Source organism: Simochromis diagramma, unplaced genomic scaffold (genome assembly GCF_900408965.1).
Source record: "Simochromis diagramma unplaced genomic scaffold, fSimDia1.1 OVJJ01000596.1, whole genome shotgun sequence".
In the NCBI taxonomy this organism is placed as follows: Eukaryota; Metazoa; Chordata; class Actinopteri; order Cichliformes; family Cichlidae; genus Simochromis; species Simochromis diagramma.
Window position 1 is genome coordinate 19,280,123 of NW_024387245.1, and position 12,780 is coordinate 19,292,902.

Sequence of the window (12,780 nt, forward strand, 5' to 3'; positions counted from 1 at the left end):
ACGCACCTTCCTATGCAGTAAACGGGCTATAAACGTTACATTTCGGTCATGCGCAGAAAACCGTGAGCACAAGTTGAGGCTGTGAGACTTAACGTGCATCCTCAATTGCATTCATCTTGTCTGACAATAAGGGTCACCCATGGGTTAGGGAATGCCAGGGGCTTGTTGGGGGTGCTGATTAAAGGTGAGATCATGGTTTCGGGGCTTTAAAAACCTGCAATATTGCTCCATCGTGTGACTTGTATTTTCCATATTCCTAGAGGGGCAGAAGAGGCTTTATTCTCTAGCGAGCGGTAGAGTTAGGATCCCCCGGGGAGTACAAGATGAGAGGGGAATTAATAATGTGCGTGGACTCAAAGGCTTTGACTGAACTAAAGGATCAGAAGCGGCTGAAGAGAGTGTATTAGAGGTAGAATGGAAAACAGAAACATGGGCAAAGAGAAGAAAGTAAGAGGGACTGACAAGCAACCTTTGAGCAAAGGCTGGAAGCAGTAACCTTATAAAAGAGATAAAACAAGTCTGTTTCTTAAAATAAAGGAAGGAGAAGAAGAAAAAGAAAGGTTTTTTTTTTTTTTTTATAAAAAGACCAGCTATTAAAGGGATGCTCCCCTGAAGTTATCCTTTCAGTATCCCTTGTATTCCTTTTATAGTCTTACAGCTTTGTGATGTGTTGACATCAATAGTGAAACAATAACTGTACGTTAAATAGATTAATAAGAAGCATAATCCTCATTATAAGCAGTACATGAGAACAGTTTTTCATTCCTTCAGCTGCCCTGAAAACAGATTGCAAATTAGCATTTCTTACCAAAGCTAGCGTGAGTCACGAGCTGCCATGGCTCCGAGTACTGAGAACATATTTTTCGCATTATGATGTGTGAAGCCAACATGAACTAAGAAAAGAGAACAAACTTCCTCATGTTGAGGAAACTTGAGATTTAATATTAATAGACTTTACCCTGTGATGTGTGAAAGTCACGCTAGCATGCTCAGTGCTGGCACACACTCTCCTCAGGCCACACGGGCTCTGGCCCTGCTGTGACCTCTCTGGCTCGAAGCCAGTGGCTCTGCTATCCTTTGAACCTGGGCAAACCTGGCTCGAGGCACCTGTGTTTAGCCAGATCTGAGTGCAGCTGATCACGGCAGGCAGCATGAAATATTAATTGCTATTAAATGCCAAGCGCGTACACCCGTTCATCCTCTTGTTTCATTCGCATTTTACATTTTTGTCTTTGCTCTGTCTTTAAATTTTGTCATCTGTCTCTCACCCTTCAACAAAGAATATGTAGGCTCATAAGACCAAAAAGAACCTCAATAATGATGATGGGGCAGTTTGCCAGATGCGTTCCCTTCCTGCAGCTTTGCCAAGTGGGCAAAATGCCACCAAGCAGCACAATGGGTTTATCCTCAGTGATTTCTTAAATACCCTAAACACAGACACCTGAAACAAAGACACATAGTAATCTTTTCTATCTACTCCCTTGCTTCTTTCCACATCTTTATCTGTCTCTTTTTCCTTTTTTGCCTCCATCTCTGTTTACAGTAAACAAATAGGTGTCAAGTTAAAACAAAAATATAATCCCTTAGTCTCTTCATAAAGGTGAACCTTCACACTATAGAAGCCATACTGTTATCTTTGTCTCTGAAAACTCAATCCATAGTTGTTCTCAGTAATCGCTTTTATCCTGTAAACAAACTAATGCTGTCCCGAATGCCATTTTTAGGCTTTTTGGTGATAATCAGCCATAATAATTGAAGCTTTGCCCTTTGCATCCTGCAGTCACAACAACTCGTTTCTGATTATGCAACCTTGGCAAAATCACCAAAACACCGTATAGATGAGTAAAAAGACAATGGCCACATCTCTAACAAGCTGAATATCCATGTGAAAATTTCAGCAAAGAAGCAAAAAATCTCCACCATCATGATTAAAATACTAAATTAGGGATCTTTTAAAACAATGCTTCTGCCTGTAAGTAGACTGATGGAGACATTCAACAGCAACTTGAATTGAAGCTGGTCAGGCAGCATGTGGTGGCCTAACACTGCAGTATCTTTCCTTTAATTTCCTTTAATTGCAAATCTGTATGTAAGGAAGGTATATAATGTTAGACTGACCCTGTGTTGAAACCATTAAGCACCACCAAAACACTCCATTACGCAGGTCTTTAGCAGCTCAGAGAAATAACCTCTTATTATGTGGTTGAATAAAGGGATTCCCCCTCTAGAGTGGTTTGATGTAAATGAATGTGACATATATGCACTTCGTGTAACTGATTATGTTAAAGACAAGAACACCTTGAATAGAGAGAGTGGACAACAGCACTTCAACACAAGCACTCCACAGCTCGAAATTGATGGTGTTCGCTTCATAACAGCCATTAACATGTGCTCAAGTTGAATGTTAAATACTAAAGGCGTTGAGGTGCCACATTGTGTGTTTAGAGAAGAGGGAATTTGATGAGACGCTGTCGATGGCACACCTGCCAAGGAACAATTTTGTCCTCCCTGTCGAGGAGACATCTGGCATTGCCACGGTGTTACAACCCGAAATACACCCAGGAGTGGGTAATGAGGCATAGGAGACAGGGGGTTGTGTTTTTTTGTGTGTGAGTGTGTCTGTGTGTGTGCGTGTGTTTTGGGGCGGTGGTCCTCATCTTCCTGAACTAGCCTCTGTAGGGCCTGCGAGCGCACCATCTGCAGTCCTTAGCTGTAAGCCCACTTGCGTGTGACTCATAAGCAGCAACAAATCAACTTAAATGCATGCACAGACACATTTGAGCGTTTAAAACTAAAAAGCTAATAAGTATGGAGGCTTTACAAAAAAAGCTGCCAGCCACCTAGCCGAGGCTCTGCACCGCATGTCTTTGAATGTTACTATTAACATGGTGGCCTGCATTATGTTTACACACAGTCCTGTGTGGAGCTGCATACGCATGAGAGGGGTTGCTAAGAAACGCTCAAGTAATGTTCGATAATCACCCTCAAAGAACAGAGGAGCTGCAAGGAGTGTGTTTTGTTTAACTGCAGCATATACGATGTAAATGCGAGTGGCTCTTCCCCTCTGGTGTCTTTTACTTTTCTTTTTCTGTTGTTGCCTTTGATTTTTTTTTTTTTTCTTTCTGGAGCCTGTCTGTTAAAATCCATCGAAATGGACACAAACGATCAATCGCTTATATGATAAATCATAAAGTCTTTCAATTCTGATTTATTATTAGAATAGTTACGTAGTGCATAACAAGAAACAAAAATGGAACACAGTATAATGAAGCCGTCTGGAGCTGCTTTAGTGTTAGAAGACTGCTTTCGACAGTATTATGCAGAGATGCAATGAAGATGTCTTAATGGTGAATTCTTAGTAGCATATCAGAATGTATTGCAAGAAAAAAAGATAGCCGTAAATATAAGTGGTGGACACAGCCTTGTACATTGGGGGTAAAGGTGTAGCGGTATGAAAATAAAGCATTTCACAGCCAGCTGGTAAAGTTTAAATTCAATAAATAAGTAAAGTTTTATCTGTAAAGCACATTTCAAAGTGCTTCACAACAAAATGCCATAACACAAAAACAAAAGTTGAAATATGGAGCACTGTGCTAACTTTTCCTCTGACACCACTGAAATGGTAAATGGACTGGTTCTTATATAGTGCGTTTCTACTCTACTTGTATACTCAAAGCGCTTTATACAACATGCCTCAATCACCCAACACTTTCTCTTTTACCATTTTCTATCTAGCATTGCTACACATTCACAGTCTGATGAGAACGTCACAGAGAAACTTGGGGTTCAATATTTTGTCTAAAGATACTTCAGTATGTAGACTGGAGAAGCCAGGGATCAAAACCCCAACCTTCCAGTTAGCAGATGACCTGCACTACCCCTGAGTTACAGTCATTCTACAAATGCTCAAGAGAGGATGCTTATGTAAAATAGGGAGCGAGGAGCCTGTAGGCCACACGTTCCCATATCTCAGATATGTTGTGCTCAAGGACACTCCATAAGTCAGTGTTTAGTAATATGGTTTACTACTTAGTGAAACGTATTACTAAGTAGGCTTGTTGTAACAGAGTTGTTACATGCAGCACAGAGACTTATGGCTGATTTTCATGGAATCAAAGGTTAAGGGACACAAAACTGGTTACTGGCAAGTCAACAAACTGGTTGTGTTCTGGTATTCAGTGTGATCACAGCCTTTTAAGATGACATCATGAGTCAGTTACTGTAATCTGTGGTTACCGTAACTGTAACTGAATGTTTAGTTCATTAGAGGTCTTCAAACATAAAAGCAAAGATGAAAGAAATTTGTAGTTTAATTGTTCTAACGTTTCATGTCTTTGTTTATTTCAGGTAATCTCCGCTCTGTCGAGGATCTCCCACCACAGCATTGCACAAATCAAAGGCATCAGGTATGAGTCTCATTTCTCTCTCATTTGTCTTTTAGACAGCTGAAGCACTTCCAAATATCAGAGTCAAAGAAGCCATTTGGAACGATTCCACATTTTCTTACCAGCCTATTTTAAAATGGATGTAGCTATTAACGTCTGCTGCTCATTTGAAATTCAATTTACATTTTAGGCAATTAGCAGCAGCATTCAACCTCCACATTATCATGCAGGACAGAAATGACTGACAATACATTCCCATCTGTCACTCAGACAGCGCTGTGTCGTTCGCAGTCAGAATACTTCATTCCATGCAAGAGTAGTCATTTTTAGTCTCAAGTAATGGCGAAGTTGAGAGAGTTCTCCCCATTTATTGGAATGGGCTCCTAAGTTCTCGTCATTTGCTTGATCTGCTTGGAGCTCGGTGGCTCACCGGCAACACATAAAAAGACATTTTATCTGTCTGAGTAATGAGTTGATGGAGCACAGCTGTTAGGAGCTGTGCCAGGAAATGAAGGGAGGGGAAGGAAACAGGGAGCGAGAGAGTGACAGAGAGAAAGCAGGTCCCCTGACATTAATAAAGGCAACCAGCTGACTGCTGGCTAATTCACTGCTTGTACATGCTGACCATTTTGCTGTGAGGTGTCAAAATCAATGCTCATTTGACCTCATTGTAAATCACAGGACTTTTTATTCTCAACTTATTTTACTTTTAGTAACTTTTCAGTTTTTTGAGTTTCACTATTTTTGGAGTGTTTGCCCTTTAACTGATTGATCAGCCGCCACAATGCTAAGGTCACAGTTCTAGATAGTTTTGGAGGTCGTACCTCTTTTCTCTGCTATAACTGGGACTATCGTAGATTCTATAGCTATGTTTTTAAAGACATTTTAGCTTCTGCACTATGTCTTTTCTTAACATAACTGTGACTTTGGGTGATGTAGGCATGATGTGACTGATCCAGACTTTAGTCTACTTTAATATAAATTTAACAACAGCACTTTGAATACCCAGGCTTTATTAACTTTACTTTTGTTTCAGTGAAATATGAAAATATTCACTACAGTCCCCCTTAACTTACTGCAAGGCATCAACCAGGCAGTGGATAAATACAGAGGGAACCTGAACAGGATGAAAAAAACTATTACAAGAGAATAAAATTAAGAATCGATGCATACTCTGAATTATATCACTTCAGACGTCTTACTGTAGTCGTAGTGCAAAAGCAGACAGAAAAGAAAAGCTTGAAAGGTAAGCGGTAGGTATTTGCCTTTAGTAACCCAGAGCTGTTTGGTCTAAAAGTAAGTACTGACCTCTTAGTCTGCTCCCCAGCAAAACAAATGAGAACTTCATCACAATGACTAAAAGATGACTTTATTAAGTAGGGTCACATTTCACTGTTGGCCAGAACAAAAGAATATTGATATTAAAGAGTACACTCATCTAAATCCTAAGGGAATGTGTCAGAAGAGGAATGGCATAATACAAAGTGTTGTCTTGATAAGTGGCTGGAAATTAAAAGTACTGCTAAGATGCTTGTTAAAATTTTGTTATGTTAACGTGATCTATTCTCAGAACAGCAAATGACAATTTTAAACTTTTGCAAAGATAATAAAGAGTTAATTGTTTTTAATATTATTATTTTATTATCTTTCAGTTAAATAAATTATCACTCAAGTAGAAGTCTTTTTGTTTCTCCTCAAGCTTTTTAGAAATATTTCTTAGTCCCGATTCTAAGTCAGTGCTTTGTTTTTGTCATTAGCATTGTGTCATATATTTAGTTTAAGCAAGTATGTATATATGAATATATTTCTTATCCATGGTAAATTTGTAGAATATAATGACTTGAAAAGTAATTATTGAATATGACAGTCACAAGAACATTTCAAGCTTCAGCAATGAGGAGTGCAAGCAAAAGCAAGTCACATACTTGTGCTTTTACCTTTTTATTTTTACAGGTTTTTAAGCTGTATCGATAAGTGTGGGTAGGATTTATCGTGGCACACTGTTTTCACCCCCTCAGAGCTAACTCTTCAGACCACCTCTAAGACCGAATAGTTAACATTAAAAAAAAGAAAAGAAAATCCCAGAATGCAGAAAATCAATGCTAAATGCTAGCCGTAGATGTGGTGACTTAAATTTACATTTCACAGGTGAGTTCGAGGTGAATATTAAAATGAACTATCAGAGTAGCAAACATTGATTTTCTTTTCCTCTTAAGTACAGCACAAACAGGGATTTCATCAGTTTTGTCATTTAAAAAAATGTAATAGGTGACTCAATATTAAGAAAAGACATTAAGAAGAAAAAAAATCATGACAAAGTTCCTTTCATTATTTGACTGGGTTTTGACTTGATATATTTGGATTGAATTAGTTGCGCTACACACAAACACAAGCAGTGCATGAAAGGTTGTTTAGAAATTGGATTGAGAAGAATATTGTGGAATGGAGGTTTTTTTTAGAGAGCAATTTTAAAGCTCTTTTCCAGCTTAGGCTCCTCAGATTGGAGGGCTCGATGTCCAGATGGTAACTCCACAATCTTAAATGTGCATGCACAGACAGCACATTGTGGCAATGCATTGAACTGTAGACCGATTGGAAAGTTCCTCATTGTGTTAATCGTTTGATAACATTGCCACAGGCATGACTTTGATGTTTTGTTGAAGCACATTGATCTTGTCTGTTCGCTGTAATCAGAGCTCAGTAGTTCATGTCTTTGTTTCTGTGTCAGCATTCCAGCCAGAGTCGGGCATTAAGGCTTTATTTCTCCATGCAGACACGTAATTGCACAGAGATGCACTCTGGATAAAATCACTCAGCATTTCACACATTTCCTGGAACCTGCTGATTTTCCTTTGGTGTAATTTCTGTCTATAGTCATCCCTCATTTCTTTAAATTTTGGTTGGGAAATGGAAAATAGGTGCAGTGATTTATTGAACATTTAAACATTTATGAAATTTACTGACTTTGTATCATTCTAACAAGCCTGAAAATCTAAATTTGGTATGACCACCTTTATTCTTCAGCATATCCTGAACTCTGTTAGGGAACCGTTCTTGTATTTCCTCTTCAGGAATAGTTCTCCATGCAACTTGAAGGACATTAAGTGCTCTTATGTGTTTTACATTTTTAATGGGACTTTTCCACATTCATTATTCCATTGATTTTGACAGTATCCCCAACACCACTGGCTGAAATGCAGCCCCAAACCATGACAGCCTCCATCTGTAGACACTCACTGTTGTATCTCTGTGTACCTCCTCCACACAGACAGATCAACTGAAGGGCTAGATGTATCTCTCAGGTCCTGTGTCAGGTCTTTACTGGACATTTTCCTATTTTTTAAGAATATGGCGTTCACATACTGTTCGTCTGTTGTAGATACTTTTTAGGTCTGCCACTTCTTCTTTTGTCCTTCACTCGTTCACTTTATTCAGACACACTGCACACTGTACTGAGATTTGCCAAATTTTGTCTAATAGCTCTTTAAGAACCTTGATGAAAAAAGCATTATGGTTATCTGTGGCATTTTTCATAGATTCAAATGATGAAACGGGAACAAATTCTACACATAACAGACAATTTAGCAAAGAACAAAATTTAAAATGTGATGATGCATTATTTTAACCCTCTCCTACAACATATTTTTAGCACTAAAACCTTAACTGGTCCCATTTTATTCTGCTTGCCTTCATGATTGACGTTGTCTTCTTCAGTAACAAAACTACAAATCCTCTTTTTTTTTTTAAAGCCTCATGTTCTCATCTTTTTGTGTGTCATACGTGTTGACCTTGGCTTTCTTACGGCTTATCTGCAGTATAAGCCTGCATCATCCTCTGCCCTGTTGTCACCCCAAGCCCCCTCCAAACAGCCACCCTACCGCCCACACACACTATCCTCAGCTAACTCTACTGTAACCTTCAACCCGCTTGTGCTTGTGTCCTAATTCATCACTGATCCCTGCTGTTTGAGTGTACAGTATCTCCTGGCCTCTGAGGGATCAGGTCATAGAGTGTGGGACACCTCAGATCACCACATAGACTGATCTGATCAGGAAGTTGACATAATATAATGATCCTCCAGTGTGATATTGTCACATGCAATGTATTTACATTTGTGAATGTTTACTTTTTAAATATTATAGTGGCTTCATGGTGGTTTGCACATTTACCTAACAAGCCAAGAAGCCCTGGTTTGATACATTTTTTTTAAATATTTATTTATCTTGGTTAATCATATCAGAAGTTTGAAAACTGAAAGTTTTATGGCTTCTCTCCAGGCAGTCACAAATATTTCATCAGATTTACCCAAAGTCTTTCTTCAGATCACCAAAACCCAAGTTTGACTTGAGTTAATTAATCAGTGTAATAAACAAAAATAAAAATCAGACTCTGTAATCATTGTTTGAAATTTGCTACATGCTCATGGATAAGAATTCATAGCTCAAAGGATAAGAAAGAGCTTCCCTGAAAGAAGACTTACAGAAAAATATAGAAAAATTGCGAGATATGCTAAATGAAGAAGCAACTGAGACCAAAACTAGACTATAACATTTTTAACCCTTTGTTTTGGGTCAAAATCTGCAATATGAGGCATTCTTTTTGAAGTTTCCTTTTAAATTCCAGACATGATACAAAAGGTTGGAAAAAAACTGCAGTGAAAATTTGTCCAACATTCTCCCTCTTTACATGCAGATGTAGATCCTTTAGCCAGTCAGCTATAGGGACAAACGACAGAGAGAAGAGACAGAGCAGGTTAACAAAGATTAATAGGAGGTGTGTGTAACAATGTCTAAACAGCATAGTTGCTTTCTAAATAAGGAATTGGTGATGACATCTCCATCTCTGCTTCCTGAGAACTGCATTAGAATATTGATGTATATTCTATGATAATTAAAAATCTGAAGAATATGGCTAGCTAGCTTAGTTTAGCATAAACACAGAACAAAGGGAAGCAGGAAGTTCTTGCATCTGTCTAAAAATAACAAAATCTGCCTGTTGACATATGTATTAGTTTATGAACTTATCTATTGTTATTTAGGTTATAAGGAATAGTAAAACACACTTCGTCTGTCTTTCTGTGCTTATTTTGTGCCCCTTTACACCACTGAACATCACGCTTATTAGTACGCAGTCATCATGTTGCATGTCCGTTTCTGTTTTTCTTATATACCATTTGACTGTACTGCATGTGCTAATTTCTCTGTAAGCGCTGTGAATCCAACTCTGCAGGAAAAAAAAGAAAAAACCCTCCTATTCACATGCTGATTGCACACACTGCCCCTCCCCAGGAAATGAAACTGTAGCAGTGGGTTTACAGGGAGAATGGGGAGATTTATAGACAAGCATGGTACAATAAGTAGCAAAGTGCGGAAGCTTGCTGGAGCTCCAGCGATTTATCGACCCCTGCAGAAATGAAGCCGTGTCCTGGGACATGAAACTGCTTCCATTGCTGACCATTTGAGCTGCTTTCACACACAACATCTACACTGTTGTTCTGCTGTTTGACAATAATGGATCAATGGGACTGGCTCATTGCGGATTTGTACAGGACACCTGCACTAACAGTTCCCATTACACCAGAAGAGTGTGGAATAAATTAGACATGATCACAAAGACATTGGGGTTCATTACAGTAATGTAATTCAGTGAGAAAGGAAGAAAAGCTGCAATGTGTAAGATGAGAACTCTGTGATTTATGAAAAATGTTAAGTAAAAAAACCCCAAAAAACCAAAGCAAAACAATGCTTTATCTGTGCTTAAAGAGATTTTTTTTACCTCTTGTGGTTTGACCATGAGATGTTTCAAATCAAATAACAAAAGCGACTATAATATTTAAAAGTTGAATCATCCAATTCGTCATTCACCTGCTATGAATTAAAGTAAAAAAGCATTCAAATAAATAAAAAAGAAATACCTCAATGGTTAAAAGTAGGCAAAAACACATAAAGACACCAAATTCATTGGTTATACATAGCTACAATTACAAAATACTGAATCTCTTTTAGTCTTTTTTCAAAGTACTTTTAAATGAGAAATATAAATACAAAAAAAACATATAGTATACAGTGCTTAATAAATTTATTAGAGCACCTCTTATTCATATTAAAACAACAACACACACAACACAGATATTTTCGAACTCTGGGAAAAATGTATTTAAAACCAAAACTTGCAGCAGTTACTGAACTGAATTTGTGTTTTTATACCCAAATTTGAGTCGGCACACTGAGAAGTCAAAAATGAATCAAGCATAACATAAAAGCATTAAGACTAATTTTTCTGTTCAGGGATGCAAAACTGTAAAAAAAAACAAAAAACAAACAAACAAACATAACTGCTTTAACAGTAACTTCATGGGTAACAACAATAATTATATTTTAGCATTATCGATACATTTGGGTTAAAGAGGTTGCAGATACTGGTGGGTTAACCATTAAAGAAACATATAATATGTTTTTTGTAATTACTTAAACTGTAAATTTAGTGCAGCTGTGATATAAACGTTACGTTGGGTGATGGTCTAATAAATTTGTAAATTTATATATATATATCTATATATCTATATATATATATATATATATATATATATATATATATATCTAAATTCTACATTTGATACATCTTTTCATCATATATATGTATGCTTAATAATGAATTTCTTCCAGGAGAAACATTGCATGCAGGGACCCCAGGTCTTACTGCTGTAAGGTTTCTTCTTCTATTTTCTTTTTGGATAACAACAAAAAAATGAAGTAAAATGAAAAACATCTGGACAGCTGTGATGAAGCTCGTGACTCAGTGTGGATGGCCACTAACTAATGATTAGACTCCTGCAGATATGTGATGCATTCACAGGCAAAACTAAAATTAAAAATATATCTGCAAGCAAAAAACAAATCTTTAACATTTTCTAAACACAAATTATTCACCAGCTCCCATTAATGTGGTGTCCATTGCATTTTTACATTTTGGAGTAAAACAGTGAAATGAGGTGAATGATGCAAGAGTCAGTGACATGAAATTGTAATCATTTTCCAAAGGTATTGTGCTCCTCGATTAACCATTTTCTATGAAGTCTGGAGACCAGTTGGTGCTGAATTTTTTCAGTCTTCCCCCTCTGAAACCTCTGTTTAACATGTAGCAGTTTTCTTCACCAGGGATGCGCTCCGAGGCTTCGCTTTATTTGCAATGAGATTAGTTTGAGCAGCTTGAGAAGGCGAGACAAAGACTGAAAGCAGGTGTCGCACTCCTAAAGCGTGAAAGTTGGAAACCGTGCACATAATCGAGCCCCCCCCCTCCTTCCCTTCTAGCACTGAATAGCCAAGAGACAGCTCATCAGAGGTGTACTGATGAAATTATGAACATAGTTCAATTGTACCTCGTTGCACCATTAAGAGAAATGAAAACAGCAGCACCGGACAGAGCTTGGCTCCGCAAAACAACACAGAGGTGATAGATACGAGTGCATATCTCCACAAACTACTATGTAATTAAATTTTGCCCTGCGGGACTCCATTAATAACTTATAATATAATGCACATTTCATTGGAGGGGGCCTTCAGATGTGGGTGTGTTATTGCACTCCGGAGAAAGCGCCCTGTGTGCTTCATAACAGTTAGCGAGAAGGTAACATAAATCAGATGAGGCAGTTTTTTGTGTTAGTAGTACTTGTAATTGTCTTTTGAAAATATGCGTTTTAATAAAGTTACAGCACTTAAGCATGGAACAGTTAGCAGAATAAATAAACCAAAGCGGCTCATGCAGTATTGTGCGTGTGTGTTAGTTGACCTTTGACTGTCTAGCTGAGCATTCATTACCCTGATGGCTGACACGTTCTAATTACACAAAGGCTAATTACTGGTGTCACACATACACACAGCTTTACAGAGACGCAGTCCACTTCAGTTGGCTTTTTAGGAGGGCATGGAACTGAGTCTCACTCTTCTGATCATATCATAGGATTAAACACAGTCAAAGGATTTCAAAGCTGTGCGCTAACGGAGAGGAGAGGGCTTTTATGAGAGCTTTGAAGGTCTTGTCTTGTATCATCACTGAAGAGTCCACATCAGCTTCCAGCTCACTTCTCAGTCTTGACAGTGACATCTTTTTCATTTGCTGTCCCTTTTGTGCTCTACTCTAATTCCTAAATTCTCCCACATGAAAATAACCACCACTTTATTTGTTCATTTACGACGAGCTGAGAAATACTTGATCCCAGATTTGGGAAATGATGCAGCAGTTAAAGAATTAAAAATTAAGTTAAGTGAACTGAAAATGACTTAATAAATGTCAGTAGAGTTAACTGCTTTAATTCTATTCTCAGTGTTTTAAAAAAGGCAAACAGAGAAGTGAGGCTTATTGCCTCATAATTGTACAACAATACCTCATCACCACA

At 37.9% G+C, this 12,780-nt stretch overlaps 1 protein-coding gene across 14 annotated transcripts in view; it reads left to right on the forward strand.

The window, feature by feature from the left end:
- Nucleotides 1–12,780, forward strand: part of vav2 (vav 2 guanine nucleotide exchange factor) — a 202,265-nt gene that overhangs the window by 141,834 nt on the left and 47,651 nt on the right. For all 14 annotated transcript variants that reach the window (XM_040000307.1, XM_040000308.1, XM_040000314.1 and 11 more), the window contains exon 3: nucleotides 4,348–4,406. In XM_040000307.1, the coding sequence (XP_039856241.1) occupies nucleotides 4,348–4,406 (59 nt within the window). The remainder of the gene's footprint in view (nucleotides 1–4,347; nucleotides 4,407–12,780) is intronic.